This window comes from Trichomycterus rosablanca, chromosome 5 (genome assembly GCF_030014385.1).
Source record: "Trichomycterus rosablanca isolate fTriRos1 chromosome 5, fTriRos1.hap1, whole genome shotgun sequence".
Taxonomy (NCBI): Eukaryota; Metazoa; Chordata; class Actinopteri; order Siluriformes; family Trichomycteridae; genus Trichomycterus; species Trichomycterus rosablanca.
Window position 1 is genome coordinate 36,881,039 of NC_085992.1, and position 21,229 is coordinate 36,902,267.

Sequence of the window (21,229 nt, forward strand, 5' to 3'; positions counted from 1 at the left end):
TCAGCTCAGTCGCTGCTGCCTGCTGTCAATCAACTCGCACACAATAGCCATGTAAGGTAAAAGTAGGCGGGGCCTCACACAGACACACCTGATTTCTCTCAGTGGGCGGGGTCTATGAGCTCTATTCTGTGTGTACACTTTTAAACATTATTTATTTATTTATTAGGATTTTAACGTCATGTTTTACACACATGACTGCTTAATTACTGCTTAATAACAGTGGTACAGTGGACCCTTGACTTACGAATTTAATCGGTTCTGAAGGGCTGTTCTTCAGTCAAAATGTTGGTTAGTTAAACCTATTTTTCCCATAAGAAATAATGTAAATAGAATTAATCCGTGCCAGACCTCCCAAACCCCCCCTTACCTAACCTTTCTAATGTCTTAAAAGGTCTTTTTTGTTATAGATACAACATATTTTCCCTTAATCTTAAATTATAGAATAGATAATACTGTAATAAACAATAATAAACAACAATACACAGTAGTACTGTACTGTACATGAACACACATCACATTTCAGTACAGTACGTGTGCTGTACCATACACCATAATACATTTCCTTCTTTTTTTATAAAATGTATCTACCAGAAACAACAATAACTCTCATATTTCTCTATTATTTCCTTCTTTATTTCAATAGTGTTGTATTTTGTAGGTGTAATTGCACAAAAGAAAGAATACTTTACTGAGCCGAATTCCTTCTTCTCTCTCACTCACTTTCCCCTCTGTCTGATACACAGTGACAGCTACTGGCAGGAGTAATTATACAACAACAAATAGTGATTTTCTCACCACTGCACTTCCTCTGCACCTTCTTTGGGGACGTTTTAATATTGCATTTTGCAAAATATAAAGAAAACACTGGAAAAACACAGTCCGCTGTCCGAATGTTCACTCACTGTATATATAGGTATAGAGAGAGAGAATTTGTTCATACGATAAGTTGAAAAAGATCGTTTGTAACCCGAAATGTTCGTATGGTAAACCGTTCGTAACTCAAGGGTCTACTGTACCTTGAAACTCAACGTCTATTGGTTCTGGGACTGGCGTTGAGTTTTAAAGGTTTTGAGTTTCAAGGTATTTTTTCCATTAGGATGTATGGGAAACCTGTTAATGCGTTCCATGGTTCAGTGGAACTGCATATATTTCAGGCAAATGTAAAATAATGGGATTGTTTTTGACACTTATACACTGAAAATAACACATATAATATACATAAAAACACTGAAATACAATTGAAAACAGTTAAACACAATAAAACCTGCACTTTACCTTTACTTCTTTATTGTTTCCTTACACTTCTTAATCATGGAGATGCTTAATCTTGGAATACCGTATTCCCTTCAGTAAAGGTGCTTTCACATGAGAAGCGGCACAATAACTTTTGCGCTGGCTGTGCCGGTGCACAAAGCTTAACGTGACTTATTGTACCAAAACAACCAAAGAAATTTTATTAGTGGAGAGAAGGTTTGTTTATTTTGTTTATTTGGATTTTAACATCATGTTTTACACTTTGGTTACATTCATGACAGACACACGGTAGTTACTCGTTACACAAGGTTCATCACTTCTCAAGGTTATATCGAACACAGTCATGGACAATTTTGTATCCAATTCACCTCACTTGCATGTCTTTGGACTGTGGGAGGAAACCGGAGTACCCGGAGTAAACCCACGCAGACACGGGGAGAACATGCAAACTCCACACTGAAAGGACCCGGACCGCCCCACCTGGGGATCGAACCTAGGACCTTCTTGCTGTGAGGCGACAGTGCTACCCACTTAGCCACCGTGCCGCCCAGGAGAGAAGGTAATTTGACAAGTTAGTCCACACAAATGCAGATGCGTCTCACAATCAGTTTAAGGGTACAAATTTCTCGACCAAGGGCATTGAGTTTCAAACATTTTGAGTTTAGGGGACGTTGAGTTACAAGGTACCACTGTATCTCCAATTCACCTCACTTGCATGTCTTTGGACTGTAGGAGCAAACTGGAGATCCCAGAGGAAACCCATGCAGACACAGAGAGAACATGCAAACTCCACACAGAAAGGACCCAGACCGCCCCACCTGGGGATCAAACCTAGGACCTTTTTGCTGTGAGGCGACAGTGCTACCCACTGAGCCACCGTGCCACCCTCGTACACTTTTAAAAGCACCAAAATAATCGGAACTACTTTCAATTCCAATGTAAATGTTGAAATGATGAAAATTATAATTTAGTTTCCGTGTTAATGCTCTGGTAATCACTTTAGTTTTTTTATATTTACGAGTTGTAGACGTGTAAGCAAAAAGTATATAAAATGGCATGTTATTTCCTGGTACTCTGCTTTCCCCCCATCTCCTGTTAAAGATTTCCCTATGAGGACTGGAAGGTAGCATGTGACATTACTTTTTACAAATTTGATATTGTAAAGTGTTTAATACATTATTCATTAAACATTGCTCTACATTGCTCTACTGATTTACTCATTTTGTACAGTGCCCCAAAACTATTTCATCCTTTTAAACTGCCTGTTATTGCACTTGGGGGGAAAGATACTGGCTGAAACAGGGTTCCTCATCACTGGTGCAATGCCGCCTCCGCTGACTGGTTAAGGAGCCTGCATGGATGGCAGTGAGTGGCTCTCCACATGCAATACTCCGCTTTGTAAGACCCCACCCCTGGCAGGTGAAAAAGAGTGATCTGATAGCTGTGCACAAACAAGAGAGGGTGCGTGACAGCCTTGGCTGTCCTTGATCAAGAGTAGGGGTGTTGGCAATGACAAGACAGAGTGTAAGCTCCCACCGACCCTGATTGGATTGGACAAGACTAAATAATTGATCAAAATATAAACTTATAATAAGTGCTCAATTGGCAGCGGTCTATTACGCCAGCCAACCACCACTGAGATCAGGGTTCAAATGTCAGTGGAGCTATCAACCAGCCAGGCATCTACACAGACATGACTGGTTATGTCTTTGGGATGGCCAAAGCTCTGTGATGGATGTGTCCAGGGTAATCCTGCTTTGCGTCCAGTGTTTTGCTGGTGAAACTGGACCTGTTGTGACCCTGACCAGGATGAAAGGGTTGATAACAATAAAATGATGATGTTGATTATTATTATTACGCAATTCTAACACGAGGTGGTTCGGCATCTAATAAGAATGTCTATTGAACCCCCTCCATTGAAGGTATACCAGGCACGGCAGACAAGGAGGAGGTCCCGGGGCAGACCCAGAACCTGCTGGAGGTACAGTATTACATCTCTCTGCTTGGCCTGGGAATGCCTAGGGATCTTGCCAGAGGAGCTGGTTGAAGTTGCAAGGGACAGAGATGCCTGGGCTGTGTTACTTGACCTGTTGACTCCGCAACCCTGAATGGACAAGCGGCAAAGATGATGATGATAATGATGAATTCTAACACATTGAAAGCTTTGTAATGGAATGTTTCTTGGTACACATTTTGAACAAAAATAATCTTCACTGACAGGATGGCCTTTTGCTTTTTTTGTTGTTTATATCACCACACTGTGTCCACAATACAGAATTGACAGGGATTTGGTTTATTCAATGATGGTGTACTGTTCTACCCAGTGATTACAACTCAAATTCCTTGTAGACTACCCCAAGTAAAATGACAGAGAGCAAATTGAGTATAATTCATGACAATAAGTAAAAGATAGTGAGAATAGTGAGAGAATAGTGAGAATACAGATTAGTTATTTTCGAGGAGGATGATCAGACTCTACAAACAGAAAAAGAAAACTGGCAGGAAACATTTGCACTTGGTTGCATGGGGCTTTTTGGCCAAAGTTCTATTAAAAAAAAACTGCAGATCACATTACTGTACACAGAACATCAGGCTACAGTTATTGTTTGGGTGCAGAGCTAAAGATGTTAGTTCTTCATGACGATCAATGTCAACAGAAACAACACAATACAGCCTGCTTTGATATACAATTCCTATTTTGCACAATAGGCACATGATCACAAATACAATACAAACTTTTATTAAAGTGATTGCTATTGCAGCTGGAACAGAGTTCACTTGCATTGAGCTTTTGGTTTTTATCAACCCCCCTTTCCCATTTTAACGAGTATTATTATGTACTATTAAATAATAGTGCAGAATACAGGCAAAATGTTGAAACACGTTTAGTAAATCATAGGTTACAGGGATGAATAGAGGAGGATTATTGCATAAGAGCAGATGTTTTACTTCCACTGCATGAACAATTACTGTTAGCACAAAGCCTCACCTTAATTCCTTCAGTAGATTTGTGAGCTAAACACTAGACACTAATCCTAGATGCTCATGTTTTATTCGAATACATTTAATTAAAACTGTATAATGAAACGAGTTGTTTAGGTGACTACACATGACACTTAACGTCTAATCACATAAACAATCCAATGTTTTATCAGCTGCCTGATCTGATCATGAGAGCATTGTCATTTTCCCCATCTATGGCCATGTGTGCTGGAGTTTCTGACTGTAGAGTTCCATTTATCCTGTAGCAGTTTTGTTAGAACAGACTGACACTGCTCTCTCCTGGTAGAATTGGAGAACATTCACCTGACACTGAATCTAAAAAGAAATTAAAGCACACACGCCAACTATTGTATGTAATAACTTTAGAAGAGTGAAGAACAATTATACAATTGAAAAAAAAAATCATATAGTGCAATATTAGAGTGATTGGCCATTATGAGCCACCAAAGCAGCTTTAGGTTGCCTGGCCGTAGATCCTGCCAGTCTCTGGTGCTCTACAAGGAGGAAAAAGATCACTATTTGTTTAAAACTTATGCCCTTTACTAGCACATTACTGAAGATGGAAATGGCTGTTCAAAGTCTGTGTTTAAGTGGGTTCAGATCTCATGAGTACAGGTCACAACATATACAGTTGTGGTCAACATTGTTGGAACCCCAGAATATAATTTTCCCCCATCAAATATATAAACACATTTCCATTAACTGTGGCTAAAAACTTTAAAAACATACTGAAAAGAGTTAAGTACTTAGTCAAAACTCCACAAATCTCCTGCTAAATGAAACACAGCCTTCAAAACCACGTTCTCTCTTATAACCGCTTCCTCCCACCAAAACAAAACACACAGCATTCATATGCTCATCTCTTACAGATTATCAAATAAACACTGCTGTGATATATTCAAAACACTACTATCCAAAGTGTGTGTTCAGGTATGTTTTTGCTTCATGAGCTCATAATACATATTCAAATGCATCCAAGTCCTGGTCAGGCCAAAGGATCTCATCCTCATGTCTGGCTAAAATGTTTTTCCTGGCCAAGCAGTAGGGGAAAAACGACTGGCATGGCAGATTCATCCCTGGCATCTGCATGGGTGCCATCACATGCTTCCTCCATCGCCTGGAGCAGTGCCACATGCTCAAGAGGTCTGCATTAGTACACTTTTCATTGCTATGATGAAAAGAACTCTGCATTTGGACATGCTGTTAAAATATTGTAATGATGCAAACTATTCAAAAATACTTCATGGACTGTGGGTGGGGTATTGACATCCTAGCAGAGCACTTCCATTAGGATAGAAATGCTCTATTTTATTGTTCAGGTAATCAGAAATTTTTTTTTATTTGCAGTGACATTTTCCTCTAAGTGAAGTGATGTAGCCTAGTGGTTAGGGTACTGGACTTGTAATCAGAAGGTCACTGGTTCAAGCCCCACCACTGCCAGGTTGCTGCTGTTGGGTCCTTGAGCAAAGAGCATTTTGCATGTTTTATGTGCTAATGTGTTTGTTTATTAGGATTTTACCATCTTGTTTTACATTTTGGTTACATTCATGACAGAAACGGTAGTTACTTATCACACAAGATTCATCAGTTCACAATCGAACACAGTCATGGACAATTGTCTCCAATTCATCTCACTTGCATGTCTTTGGACTGTGGGAGGAATCCGGAGCAGCAGAAGGAAACCCACGCAGACATGGGGAGAACATGCAAACTCCACACAGAAAAGACCCGGACCGCCCCACCTGGGGATCAAACCCAGGACCTTCTTGCTGTGAGGCGACAGTGCTACCCACTCAGCCACCGTGCCGACCTTGTGTGCTAATATCATGTATTAGAATTAGTTGGTACTTGTGCAGGTGATCATGTGGCTCCGCCAAGGATTAAATAAAGTGACAAACAAATCAGCCAGACAAATAACCCATGACGTAGAAAGTGCCTTTAATGTGATTTCTATGCTCTGCATTGTGATTTGCATGTATAACAAAACAAATTTGTAAACCAAAAGAAACAAAAATGTGACCAGAATGCAGATAAACAATACAATTACAAACTGACTTTCATTATACTGTAGAATTGTGACGTGAAAAGCAAAGAACAATGTTAAAAGAATAGAAACTTCTGGTTTGGTAGGGCCACATCAGAGGCTTCTGAACTTAAGCAAAGGTACAAAATATTGTACACAAATTACTTCTACAATTCTTATTGGAATTAATGGAGCTGCTCTTGTAGTACTTTACACAATGTCTGGACTATACCTTGTGTATACTTTAATTTGTCATCTACTGTATCTATGTCTTTACACACACAGGCACATGTATACTATTACCTGTTTAACAATAATGTTTGTCACTTCTGTAATAACACACAGAATTGTCTAACGACAATAATAAGTGTCTATAGAATGTCTACAGTGTCTTTACTATGTAGTTTATATTTAATAATCTCAGGGTTATGGGTGTTTTTACGTAACTAACATCTGTGACTATAAAAAAAAATCTCTTTAATAGTTTAGTAGTTTCCTAACAATACTAAACTCAAATATTTTAAACATTTTATATATTGAGAAATATATTAGCTCAATGTCTGTGATTTTAACTAATCAAATGACTATTTCTGGGTGATATATTTAACATAAAGAACCCAATTAGATAAAATATAAGCTATTCGCTTTAAATCAAAGATTTATAAAAATACAGCATACAAACAACATCCATAAAAATGACATAAATGTGCAATTATATAGTTATGGCAACAGCATGCAATTATAGCTGAGAGTATGATAGAAGATATGATTTGTATAAACACAATTTGGCACAGAAATATCCCCTCCTTAATGTGATGAACACTTTTCCTTTCTAGTCGCTTCCACCACACAGCATCAACAGCAATTTCTTGTAATCTCCTGAAGTATCTCCCTGCAAAGTCAGAATACATAAACGATTAATATTCATCACTCATAACACAGATCAAGATCCCAACCCTTCACTACTTAAATAAACCTAATGAAAATGCATGTTATAATAACAAGATTTGGAAACATGCAAAACTATGCATCACATAATGAAAAAGCTTCGGTATGGTAATCAGACTAAATCAATACAAATGTCAGAGTTTGCCTTTCTATATTATGAATGCCAATGAAAAGCATTAGTGTGCATCCTCATGACCACCAATGCATTATACAGTATAATCAGTGATGTGCTTTGAAAGCCATGAAAGGCTCTGTGATTACAATGTAGATGAGTCTCTATTTGTTTCTATAAAACCCAAAGCAAAGTGTTTGTATAAAAATGAACAGAGTTTTTAAAGATATATTGTAAATATTCCTACATGACTTATATAAGTAAATGTATCATATCAAACAGTGAGACTTTAAAAGGAAAACTCTTGGTTTGGCAGTTGAACTAAAAGCCTAAACATAAGCACTGTCAATTTCACTTTATTTCAGGTTCATCAAGTTTCATCACCGCTTTTACATTTACATTTTACATTAACTGCATTTAGCAGACGCTTTTTATCCAAAGCGACTTACAGTTATGACTGAACACAATTTTGAGCAATTGAGGGTTAAGGGCCTTGCTCAGGGACCCAACAGTGGCAACCTGGTGGTGGTGGGGCTTGAACCGGCAACCTTCTGATTACTAGTCCAGTACCCTTAACCACTATCCCTTTATCCTGGTCAGGGTGAGTCTTCACTGGCAATCATGTCTGTATGTAGATGCCCGACCGGCTGATAGCATTGCTGAGGATTTAAACCCTGGACCCCAGCAGTAGTGGGATAATTTAATTCAATGCTTGACCACCCAAGCACCTGCACAGGTGGGTTCATATAGAGATTCGTATTGGACATGAAGAGTCATGCACCAAACTCCATTATACCCCGCCTCTGTGCAGGCACCATTGATCAGCCAGAAGAGGTTGAATTGAAGCAGTTATGAGGAATCCCCTTTGGCATTCCCACCCTTTTAGGAGCCAATCATTGGCTGTATAGGCAAGTCCAGAATGTCAGCTCTGGTGTGCTAGTGTGTTTTAATGCTGTGCCACCAAGTAGTTTATAAAAATATTAAATAATTATTAATAAAGGGGAATTTTTTGTCTGTCCTTAATATATTTCATAATCTTGAATGGTTATATTTCTTAATCTTCAATGATACTCATTTTGTGATTGTACAATCTAATTTTAACCCTTTGATGCACAAGCTAAGCAAATCCCTTCTAATGCACAACATGGGTCAAAAAGACCCATATTCATCCATTTAAGAATATTTTCATATGCACATTTGTCAGTTATTCATGTATTTACTGTCTTAGCTAATAAAAGCTATCTATACTAGAATATGTAAACAGCTAGCAAGCAAATAGTATTGAACATATTCAAGATTCAAGAGCCTAATCTTTGGTTGTCTTTCAAAAGATCAGTAAATATGTTTTTGACTACAAACACTTACAAATGTCAGTAGTTTCTGTCAAATTCCATAGTAAATACATAAGGGTCATTTTTGACCCATGTTGTGCGTTAGGAGGGTAGTGATACAAAAATGATTTTCATTAAAAAAGTAAAAAATATAAAACTGAAATAAGGATTTGTGATGATCAAAAACAAGTTAATTGAAAATTCATGGACGCTTGAATGACGAAATTAATTTATTGCAAAGATATAGAAAATAAAAACTCAGTTGGGTCACTTTTGACCCAGGTTGTGCATCAAAGGGTTAAGAGGACATACTGTACATTTTATTGGGGCATGCAGTTCTACTCTTTGACCAGCAGATGTCTCTAAAACAAAGTTGTACCATCTGAATGACGATGGTGATCTCTTGTGGTAAAGCAGGAGAATGCACCAGCCAGATGACATTCCTGTTTCTGTAGTGGACACCTGATCTAAGGTAAAATTCTAATTCTGTAACAATCTCGGGTGATCATGGAGTCGCAAAAAACACATGATGTCCCTGAATCCGTAGCAGAACAATCCTGACACTGAACTTAAATATTCAGTTACTGTTAGAATATCTTACAGTATAACTAGGTATTATTTGCTGTCTTCTTGTCTACATAAAATGGAGCAAGCTGTGAGTCAGTTCACTAATTAGTGTAAGTCTGAACAAGGTAAAATAATATCCACCAGGTACTGCTGCTGGGGGTTAAGTAACAATGCACATGGACATTTGTCAAGAAAATTAAATGTTTTTCATTGAATTCAAATTATGGCAACTTGTATAACCAAAATTACTTGTATGCATAAATAAATATTCTTTCTCTGATTACTGAGACTTCTTGTTGTATATCTTTTCTTTATTTCTACACATATCACCATAATACCTTTTTTTCTATTTTATTTATGCATTTTTCACATTTTCTCCCAATTTAGCGTAGCCAATTTGTCTTCCACTGCTGGGGATCCCTGATAGCAGTCGAGGTGGGTATATTGCTGCTCACGTCTCCTTCGACCCACGTGCAGCTCTTAGCGGAACCCTTTTTCACCTATGCACTCTGCACAGACGCCTCTCTTTCTACTAATAAGGGTCCTTACACAGCGTTTAAAGACCCCACCCACATAGTCTGGTCATCCCGTCCTAGCAGAAACGTCTCTGCTGCAGGCACTGCCAATTATGCCCGCTATATGGAGCCCAGCCGACCGGTGGCAACGCCGAGTTTCAAACAGAGAAGTTCAGAATCTCGGCGCTGGTGTGCTAGCAGACTATCCCGATGCACCCACCCAATATCTTTTCAACTTTTATGAGGTGGGTTGAATTTTTCTGACTGCAACTGTACCTGACTGTCCAAACAACTGCTTCTTAGTGTTGGGTGTTGACATGCGTACAATTCACCAAGCCAGCGTTCCTTATATTTAATAACAAACCTTACTATCACTGCAACCTACAACTTGGTTCTTGTTTTCTATTTTGTTTATTAGCATAAAAGGATTGGTTAAGTGGGAAAAGGCCACCATATGAGTTAAATGTTTTGTCAACACTTTTCTGAGCACTCTAGTCTAATAGTTTGTTTGTTTGTTTATTAGGATTTTAACGTCATGTTTTACACTTTGATTACATTCATGACAGGAACGGTAGTTACTCATTACACAAGATCAGTTCACAAGTTTAATATCAAACACAGTCATGGACAATTTTAGTATCTCCAATTCACCTCACTTGCATGTCTTTGTACTGTGGGAGGAAACCGGAGCCCCCAGAGGAAACCCACACAGACACGGGGAGAACGTGCAAACTCCACACAGAAAAGACTTGGACCGCCCCACCTGGGGATTGAATCCAGGACCTTCTTGCTGTGAGGCGACAGTGCTACCTAAGTGTAGTAGCTTTTTATAAGGGGTAGCTTTGTAAACCACTCTGTGGCCACTAACAGCTGGAAGAGGTATTCACACTGTAAACATACCAGAATTCTCATGCTAATCTTTCATTTTTTGCTAAGTGTACTATATATTATATAAAGGATGTTGTGAGATTTAATAGGCTAAATGTAAGATCTAATGGTAAGCAATTTCGTTGATAAATGAGCTATTACTATTTATGAGAAATGATTAACGTCAAGTTTTACAATTAATGTCAACTGATTGCAACTTTATGAGATCAAATAAGTTACACACATTATGATATAATTAAAGTACATTTATCAAATCAGTATGGTGTCATAGCAGTATGACTGTTATGTCGTGTTTGTGTCTAAGGCCTTACTTAATTCACGGTCGTGAAAATTGTGTCATGGACGATGAAATGAGCCGCTTCCCGTGTAATATGCAATTTGCTGTGAAATTCAAAATTTACATTTTGTGTTTGGCCAGGTAACATTTTTCATTTGCGTAGCATTTAAGCACCTCACGTTTACTGGTTCATTTGCAACGTGAGGTAATCCTAGCAATCCTACGGCAATTCAGTTAGCAATTGCTTAGTCAAAATGTCCAAGTTGTTGAAGTGTAAAGCAGCTAAAAACACTACTCGGGTAACCAATTGTGTACGCAGAAGGACGAGCATTTGTCTTTGAGACCATCGCTGGATGTTCTGGGTTTACATTTACCCGTCAAGGTAGGCTGGCTTTCATTTATTCTATCATTTAATTAAGGAGTGTCATTTAATGGCACTTTCCTGTAAAAATCTGTGATATCTGTGATTTTTGAAAAACGACGTCTGTGAAATGAAGCAAATTTTCCCGTGAGTTTAGTAGGGCCCTAATTATAAGAGTTATGTCGTGTTTGTGATACTAGTTATGTCAGCCTTGTAATGCACAATTGAAGTGTTTCTGGTCTGACATTAATTAATAAGTTTATGTAGCACATGCACATCTGGAACATCATAGAGTGTGTTTACTTACAGAGATGGCAGTGTAGAGGGACTTCCCATACGTCTTTACATAGGCCTGGCGAATATCCAGCATGTCCACTTCAGAACGAGACACCATGATGCGGATCAGGGTGCGGTCTTTGGTACCCGCTCCCTATGCACACAAAAATAAATGTCTTTTTAATTCAAGCTGAAAATGCAGGTCTTACTAGGGATGCATCAATACCATTTTTTCCCAACCGAGTACAAGTACAAGTACATGTATTTTTGTACTTGCCGATACCGATACCAATACCTATTTAGAATGATGGAGTTAATGAGTTAATGGAGTTAATGAGTTGGAGGTTAATAAATATTTTTGCAATGTTGGTGTTTTGTTGTTATGTTTTGTAGAGAACGATCAGGTCAGAAATACTGTAAAACGTGTGTGTGTGCAGGTTTATTCTGCTATAAACTATATTATCCCCCTGTCCCACCTGTTTACACTCCTCTCCTGCGTTTCCCCTCACACTGTATCCTGCGTTCTCATTGGCTGTTCGACATGTCACTCATTCCCAGTCGCACATCTTAGATCAGATATCTGACATGCTAGAAAACTCGATCCGTTTGCCGAGCGCTCGGCGAGCTGGTCGGATCGAGTTGTTGAGTAGTTCACACTTAGCGATCGAGAGCCGAGTTTTGATCGGCGAGTTGCTCCCGAGCCGGCAAATCTAGCGCCGACCAGTCGCCGAGCAAAAATCAGGGCAAAAATCGTGTAGCGTGAACTAGGCATAACGCAGCAACGTGCACTAGGCACACGGTATCGGATGTTTAGTATGGGAGCCTCGTTTGCGAGTACAAGTTAATGAGCGCGGTATCAGGCAAATACCCGATACCAGTATCGGTACTCATGCATCTCTAGGTCTTACTTTATTTTATTTTTTTTTATTTTATTTATTTATTTATTATTTGCACAAAAATACTCAAGATTAAATAAAAACGGACATTATTGATTTTTTTTTTCTTCTTTTTCCCCCAAATACAGAAAAACATTATGCATTTATGACTTTAAACAAGCTTGGCAGGCAAGAACCTTTGGCTAAATGATTAGATTTTGGCTGTAAGCATTGTTTTATTTTTCGCCTTATACAGAGGCTGTAGCAGCACAAGCTTCTTTTTTTTTTACCTCTGAACATACGAGGTTTCTTTAAAAAGTTTCCGCACTTTTTTAACTCTATTTATTAAGAATTTCCAAAAAAAAAAAAAAAAAAAAAAAAAAAAAAAAAAAAAAATGACATCACTTTTCTACAGTCACCTTTATTTGCGATGCATTTTCTCAGCATTGTACCAACATTTTAATGCCATCAGCAAAAAATTTTTTTGGTTGAGCGTGTAGCCACTGATGCACCACTGCTTTCACATAATCTTCACATGAAAGTCTTCTTCCTCTTAAAGCTTCTTTGAGCAGTCCAAAAAGGTGGAAATCAGATGCCTTTCTCTCAGTCTCTTAAACACGACCAATTAGGTCATGTGGTTACTTCTCCTGCCCTCACCAATTCCAACCAAAATATAGAAGTGAGGAAACTTCTCCCGCCCTCACCGTTTCCAACCACAAAATGAAAGTGAGGAAACTTTTTGAAGATCCCTCATTTATTTGAAAATCTGATATATGACTGAAAATCTTTGACACCTCCTCACTTTATTTAAATACAAATCAAAGGGGGGAAAGTCATGGTCAACTATTTTAATAGAGAATACCACAGAGCAGGTATTATTTGGGTGGTGGATCATTCTCAGCACTGCAGTGACACTGACATGGTGGTGGTGTGTTAGTGTGTGTTGTGCTGGTATGAGTGGATAAGACACAGCAATGCTGATGGAATTTTTAAACACATCACTGTCACTGCTGGACTGAGAATAGTCCACGAACCAAAAATATCCAGCCAACAGCGCCCCATGGGCAGCGTCCTGTGACCACTGATGAAGGTCTAGAAGATGACCAACACAAACAGCAGCAATAGCTGAGCGATCGTCTCTGACTTTCCATCTACAAGGTGGACCAACTAGGTAAGAGTGTCTAATAGAGTGGACAGTGAGTGGACACGGTATTTAAAAACTCCAGCAGCGCTGCTGTGTCTGATCCACTCATACCAGCACAACACACACTAACACACCACCACCATGTCATTGTCACAGCAGTGCTGAGAATCATCCACCACCTAAATAATACCTGCTCTGTGGTGGTCCTGTGGGGGTCCTGACCATTAAAGAACAGGGTGAAAGCAGATCAAAAACAGTATGTAGAGAAATAGATGGACTACAGTCAGTAACTGTAGAACCACAAAGTGCTTTTATATGGAAAATGGACAGTGAGTGGTTTTTATGTTATGGCTGATCAGTGTATTTTTTAATCCATTAATAAGAAATAACCAGACTAATGACATCAATTTGTATCCAACAGGCAAGCTTATTTATATAGCACAGATTGCCTGTTTAGCGTTCAATCATGCAAATCTTATTTTATTATAACATGTTAATACAAAGTACCTCACACCTATTTAACATCTGGGGGAAAAGGTAATTTAAAACAACACAAGTCAGGTATAAATACTTCAGAATAAGCATCTCACCTTCATGGCTTTGTGGAGTCTCTCAGCAAAATAGACTGGTGTGTCCTTAATGCACTTCACTGTAGAAAGAACATACAACACAGATTCAACACAGAGCAATTATCTCCCAGTAACCCCAAAAGCCCAAGTCTGCACACTCAACAACCAAACAACACAATGATGAATGTTCAGTGTGACCGATCTACTTTTATTTTATGTTTTATCTAAATTAGTGCTTAATGGTTAGAACAAACATGCAATATCTGTTTAAAATGTATAGACCAAATCCTGCAAATGAATGTATACACTGCAAATGTGAGCAGACACACAGGAGACACTATGCAAAAAACCACACAGACACAAGTTATTTTTAGCACCACACCTAAAACACCATGCACTCTACACAGAGGGAAGTCAGACTACACAGCAATGTGTGAGATAGAGTGTTCATGAATTTAGTTATGCTGATGAGCTCAGTGTGTAAATGAATATTTTACCATATTATCGTCAGCCTGAGAGCGGCCAGCAGGGTAGAGGATAATTTAAGAAATACAGTGTGGTTAAAGAGAAAGGATTACGTTTATTTATTAAGCTTAGCTCACCATTTAAAATGATAGTTTTTATAATTATAACTAGTAAGGGTTGATGAAGCACAATTAACTGATCATGATTTGGCCGCTCAGGTGGTGCAGCGGTATAAACACACGCTAGCTCATCAGAGCTGGGATCTCGAATACATCGTATCGAATCTCAACTCTGCCATCCGGCTTGGCTGAGCGGCCACATGAACAACGATTGGCCTGTTGTTCATATATGGGTGGGGTATTAAGCTGGATAGGGACTCCTAACTGACGCACTATGACCTCTGCTGGCTGATTGATGGTGCCTGCACAGAAGCGGGGAAAGAGTGCGGATCAGGGTGTGTCTCTCCGTACACAAGATGTGTCGCAGGGTGTCTCTCCCACGTGTCGGAGGGGGCGTGGGTGAGCTTCGTTCTCCTCAAATCAGAGTAAGGGTCGGCATTAGTGAAAAGGAAGCGTGACGCCATCGGGCAATTGGAGGCGCTAAAAAGTCGGGAGAAAAGGGGATAAAAAGCATAAACAAAAAAAAATAAAAATAATTTTTTTTTTTATATATATATGTATATACATACGTGTATATATATATATATATATATATATATATAAACTGATCATGATTTAATTGTGCCTTTTGTATAACTTATTACTGTGTTATTACTTATAACCAACACCGAACATATCAAATATGATACAGTACTTAATAACAGAAGACTTTCATATATATTTCAAATTACTAATACATTACATGGCCAAAATTATGTAGATCCTACATTTAAAAAATGAGTTTGGCTATTTCAGTCTCACTCATAGCTACCAGCAAAATTGTAAATATGGATAAAGATTCTTGTAATAAATCATTTCATTGATTAGCAATAAATTATTAAAAAAGAAACCCACCAAATTATACAAAAGAGAATACATATGTAAATTGTGTCAAGTCTGTCTTTTGTTTACTTACAATTTCACTGTTTTAAATCTATACTTTAATATGACAACACTGACATGTACAACATAGTTTTATAAGTATATTTTATTGTAAACATACCAAAATCTACATGCGTGTACTCGGCCTTATTTGTCTTTATAATGAAGTAGCCCACATGCTGGTTTTCCAGACCAAAACAAGTCCTAATTCTACTCAAAATAAGACTTTTAATGGCAAACCACGATTTCAATTTCAGTTCAATCAAAGGCTTAATAGATGTCTGGGGAATTAATCTTTATGTGATAGAAGTAGACAAACGATTCCGAGGTAAAAGATTCAGGCTTAGCAAATAAGAGAGAAAACATCTTACCAACAGCAACCATGCCACTCTCCAGATCTCCAGACATCTCCCTCTCAATACTCTTCACAATGTCTCTACCACACATTTGCTGGTATTCCTGAAACACTGTCAACACAAACACACAATTCTCTAAATATTAGCACTACCAAAAACACTGACTAGAGAGAAACTCACAATGTCACAATGAAACTCACAGCCTTTACTAAATCATAAAGTTGAGGCAGAATTGCATAAACCCTGATTCTTTTTTAATGCTGTAGATAAGTGCAGCAAAAAACAATGATTTTATAGCAGACATTGTTTTAGAAGGTCAAATTTACATTTTAATTAGTAAAATACAGTAGTCATTGATGCAGCAAGGAAAAACTAAAATTTCTGTTTGTTAATAACTACAAACCGACTTTTCAAACACATCAGTTGTTTTGTCAGTTACAAGTTATTGTTTGAAATGGCTTGGACAATAAACATAACCTGTTTTGGCAAAAACACTGCTATAGTGCTGTATAGTGTGTGGTCACTGTCTTATTTCTGTTTAAACAGAGCCCTTTATTAATTATAATACTTGCATTCTTCTAAATAGCTGTTATAATTGCATATAACTTAATATGTATAAATATAACTGCAAACTGTAGGCGTAACATTATGACCACCTTCCTAATATTGTGTTGGTCCCCCTTTTGCTGCCAAAACAGCCCTGCAACTGTGATGCACTGTGTATTCTGACACCTTTCTTTCAGAACCAGCATTAACTTCTTCAGTAATTTAAGCTACAGTAGCTCATCTGTTGGATCGGACCACACGGGCCAGCCTTCGCTCCCCACGTGCATCAATGAGCCTTGGCCGCTCATGACCCCATCGCCGGTTTACCAATGTTCCTTCCTTGGACCACTTTTGATAGATACTGACCACTGCAGACCGGGAACACCCCACAAGAGCTGCAGTTTTGGAGTTGCTCTGACCCAGTCGTCCAGCCATCACAATTTGGCTCTTGTCAAACTCACTCAAATCCTTACGCTCGCCCATTTTTCCTGCTTCTAACACATCAACTTTGAGGATAAAATGTTCACTTGCTGCCTAATATATCCCAGCCACTAACAGGTGCCATGATGAAGAGATAGTCAGTGTTATGAGTGTTATCAGTGGTCATAATGTTTTGCCTCGTCGGTTTATATACACATACACATGTGACATTGTGAGATTTAATAGGCTAAAAGTAAGAACTAATGGTATGTCATTTTGTTCATAAATTACTTATTACTATTTATGAGAAATAATTATAGTCAAGTTTTACAATTAATGTCAACCTGCAAACTGTATATATAGTATATTATATACACATACAACCATGCTTTATAGCTGTACATCGTAAATGGTCACTATATGGTAACTATAGCTGTATTCTCTATTAATTCATTCAATTTTATATGAATTCAATTTAGAAAATGTGTACAACATGAAGTACTAAATATGATTTCAAGTGTAAAATCCAACAATGCAAGTATTTCTAAGCAAACAATTTTTTAATTAAACTGTAACTTTATGTTATAGTATAATTATTATATAAAGGCAGTTTTTATAGATGGCAGCCAAATTGGCAGCCTTTGCATTTACGATTATATCTACACATTTATAGAACCAAACGAACCCACTTCCACTTCTATTATTTTAGAGGAATTCCAGACTTGGGCTGTTAAAACCCATTTACCAGATAATGGTGTGACAATAAGTAGGTTATTTTGAGTGGTTAGGAAAAAAAACAATATGGTAAAATCCCCTAAAACCAGAAAAACCACTATCCTTCACTGAAACTGGTTTTTCCATTGGGTGACTAGCAAAACCTACTGTGGTTTCCCCAGTACTGGGTCAGTTGCTCTCAATGTTTGGTTTTAATATGGAAACTAAGAAAGCGTAGGAATTTATTTAATACATTAATACAGTATATTATAATAATTTAATTTCCTTCGGGATCAATAAAGTATCTATCTATCTATCTATCTATCTATCTATCTATCTATCTATCTATCTATCTATCTATCTATCTATCTATCTATCTAATAAAATGTATATTTAAAGTTTTAGCATTTAAGAAGAGCTCTGGGTTATAATGTGTTTTAATATAAGCCATTTTTCTACCATGTCACTGATTTCAGTGCTAAAACATTTAGTCAACATTCTACACAATGATTTCTATGCAATGCTTGTGTAGTTGATTTTACCAGCTCTAAGGTGAGGTTTGCTTCGAGCACACAGGATGGCATTAAACTTGGACTCATCTGTGCCCACTTTATTTTCCCCAGCCTGATAAAGAGTCTAAAGCAGAACAGAGTACATACATGTAGTTTAAGCCTTCTGAACAAAGAAATACATGAAACATGTAAATAGAATTAGAAGAAGTAATTATAAAAGTGGAATAAACTAAGTCAATCATTACCTGAGCATCTTGTTTGGCTAATGATATATCCACAGTCTGGCTCTCATCACGATTGCCCTTTGAGAATAAAATATTCATTAAAAAATAATAATAAATGTACATTGTAATAATAAATAAATACTAAATAGGGCAGTTGTAGCCTAGTGGTTAGAGACTGGACTACTAATCAAAAGGTCACCGGTTTAAGTCCCACCGTTTGCACACTGTACATTTCTGGCATTTAGCAGACACTTTTTATCCAAAGTGACTTACAATTATCCTTGAATGTAATTTGAGCAATTAAGGGTTGAAAGCCTTGCTCAGGGGCTTAACAGTGGCAACTTGGTGGTAATGGGGCTTGAACCGTCAAGTACCTTAACCACTGAGCTACCACTGCCCACTGCCAGGTTGCCACTGTTGAGCCCATAAGCAAAGCCCTTAACCTGTAATTGCTTAGACAATACATCAGTACTGTAAGTTGCTTTGGATAAAAGCGTCTGTTAAATGCAGAAAATGTAAATGTAAATAAATGTAACTTTGTTGTTATATCAACAGTATATTGGGAACACTGTTAACAATGCTGAAGTAATTTTGATTAGCATAATTTGACACGCTTAAAGTAATAGCAAATAATAAAAAATAAGCTATGGACTTCAGGTTTCCAAAATAATGATAATTTCATGATGATTACTGATCTATTTATAAGCACTATTGCATAATTACTAACAAGTTAAAACCATGACAGGCCATCCCATAGTATTATACCTGAGCGAGAGAGATCAGCAGCCTGCGGAAGTGTCCCGAGGTGTCCCCACTGATAGAATCCTCCAGAGACTTCTTGTTTTCTGTAAAAACATAATACATTTAGAAGTTTAGCAGCCACTGTAGCCTCTGGTCTGACTTCATTTCAAATTTTATATAAGAACATACAAAATCCTAACAGATCATTAACATCTGTTCATTTATTTGGATGTGGTGCAGCATGAGAACAAACCGGTTTTGTAGATTTGATTGATTTCTCTAATCTCTGCATTGGTTCGAGAAGACAGGATCTCAATCAGACAGGCCTCATCAGTTCCTGCTCCCTGTCAAGCCATAGAATCAAGGGCTGAATGATAAAATATTCACACTCACAGACTGTATAACTCACCACTCTCATTCTACACAGTGTTGTCAAAATATTCAGTAATAGGTAGGTAAGTAGGTTAAGCTGTTTACAAAATAAAAACAAGATGAAATAATGTCCTATACAAATTTCTAGTAATGTTGCTGACAACATTGGTTTCTTATTTACACAGTTCTGCTGATGAAACTGTTTGGTTTGTGCCAACGTTGGAGGAAGATTTGAGGCATTAAAAATGGGTGAGAGTTAAGGGCTTTGGTTAGGGGTCAAAAAGACAGCCTGATTTGAGCCTAAGCTTTCTATCAATGGACCAGAGCCTAAACAGCTGAGCCACAACTGGCCCAAACATTAAAATGTTATGTAAACATTATGCGAAACCCTTCCCAGAACACCCAAAAAACTGGATTAATTGAACAAATGTTCCCAGAACTGTAACATGCTAAATTTTGTTAATCTAAACTGACTGCTGGAGATTTCTACATATTTATTTCATAATGTATGTTCTTATGCACTGACAGAATACAAAACATGTAGTTAAATACACCGATCAGCCATAACATTATGACCACCTCCTTGTTTCTACACTCACTGTCCATTTTATCATCTCCACTTACCATATAGAAGCACTCTGTAGTTCTACAATTACTGACTGTAGTCCATCTGTTTCTCTGCATGCTTTGTTAGCCCCCTTTCATGCTGTTCTTCAATGGTCAGGACTCTCCCAGGACCACTACAGAGCAGGTATTATTTAGGTGGTGGATCATTCTCAGTCCTGCAGTGACACTGACATGGTGGTGGTGTGTTAATGTGTGTTGTGCTGGTATGAGTGGATAAAACACAGCAGCGCTGCTGGAGTTTTTAAACACATCACTGTCACAGCTGGACTGAGAATAGTCCACCAACCAAAAATATTAATACTCTGTAGTGGTCCTGGGAGAGTCCTGACCATTAAAGAACAGCATGAAAGGGGACTAACAAAGCATGCAGAGAAACAGATGTTTACAAATTATGGGTGCGAATTCCTGGTGGTGCAATGAACCCAGTCAAGCTTCCAAACAAGATGTGGTTCACAGCTAGTTAATAGTTGTTTCTTATGTGTGAAACTTGGTGCTTGAAGTTGCATCCGGCGATGGCGCATGTGTTGCAGGGATGACAACATGGGGGTAAAGGAAGTAGCATAAAATTTGCAGTAGGGGACTTGACAATAATTAGATTAGAAATTCGAGGGAAAACATTATAAATTATTTCAATGTTTTAATTATTTACAAACCTTAATGGCCTCTTTAAGCTCATATGCATCAAACTGAGTAGGGGTCTTCATCATGGCCAGAACAAGCTTCTCAAAGTTTCCAGAAAGCTCAGACTTCAAGTCTTTAATCAAGTCCTTAAGAACACACAATGATTACAAAGATCAGCAACAGTTGTACCATGTTATATCTGATATAGTTCTTCTGATCTGTTAAACTATTCAAACATGCTATAAATGTTGAAATGTTGTGAGGACAATAACTAAAGATCAATGACACTAATAAAAATGCATGGATTAAAAATGTATCTCAAACTAATTACCTTTCCATACGCAGTCTTAAAAGTAACCAGCAGTGGTACACGCTGCCTGTTGGAGCGACTCCCAAGCAAATTAATTATAGCCTGCTCATCAGTGCCTGTTTAAACACGTATGTCAAA

General features: G+C 37.9%; 1 protein-coding gene across 2 annotated transcripts in view; it reads right to left on the minus strand.

The window, feature by feature from the left end:
- Positions 1-6,176: 6,176 nt before the first annotated feature.
- anxa11a (annexin A11a) overlaps positions 6,177-21,229 on the minus strand; it is a 35,711-nt gene continuing 20,658 nt past the window's right edge. For both annotated transcript variants that reach the window (XM_062995132.1, XM_062995131.1), the window contains exons 6-15: positions 21,113-21,207; positions 20,814-20,927; positions 19,415-19,505; positions 19,186-19,265; positions 18,442-18,498; positions 18,227-18,320; positions 16,020-16,115; positions 14,165-14,223; positions 11,587-11,709; positions 6,177-7,172 (exon numbers count right to left, since the gene is read on the minus strand). In XM_062995132.1, the coding sequence (XP_062851202.1) occupies positions 7,113-7,172; positions 11,587-11,709; positions 14,165-14,223; positions 16,020-16,115; positions 18,227-18,320; positions 18,442-18,498; positions 19,186-19,265; positions 19,415-19,505; positions 20,814-20,927; positions 21,113-21,207 (869 nt within the window). In that variant the 3' untranslated portion in view covers positions 6,177-7,112. The remainder of the gene's footprint in view (positions 7,173-11,586; positions 11,710-14,164; positions 14,224-16,019; positions 16,116-18,226; positions 18,321-18,441; positions 18,499-19,185; positions 19,266-19,414; positions 19,506-20,813; positions 20,928-21,112; positions 21,208-21,229) is intronic.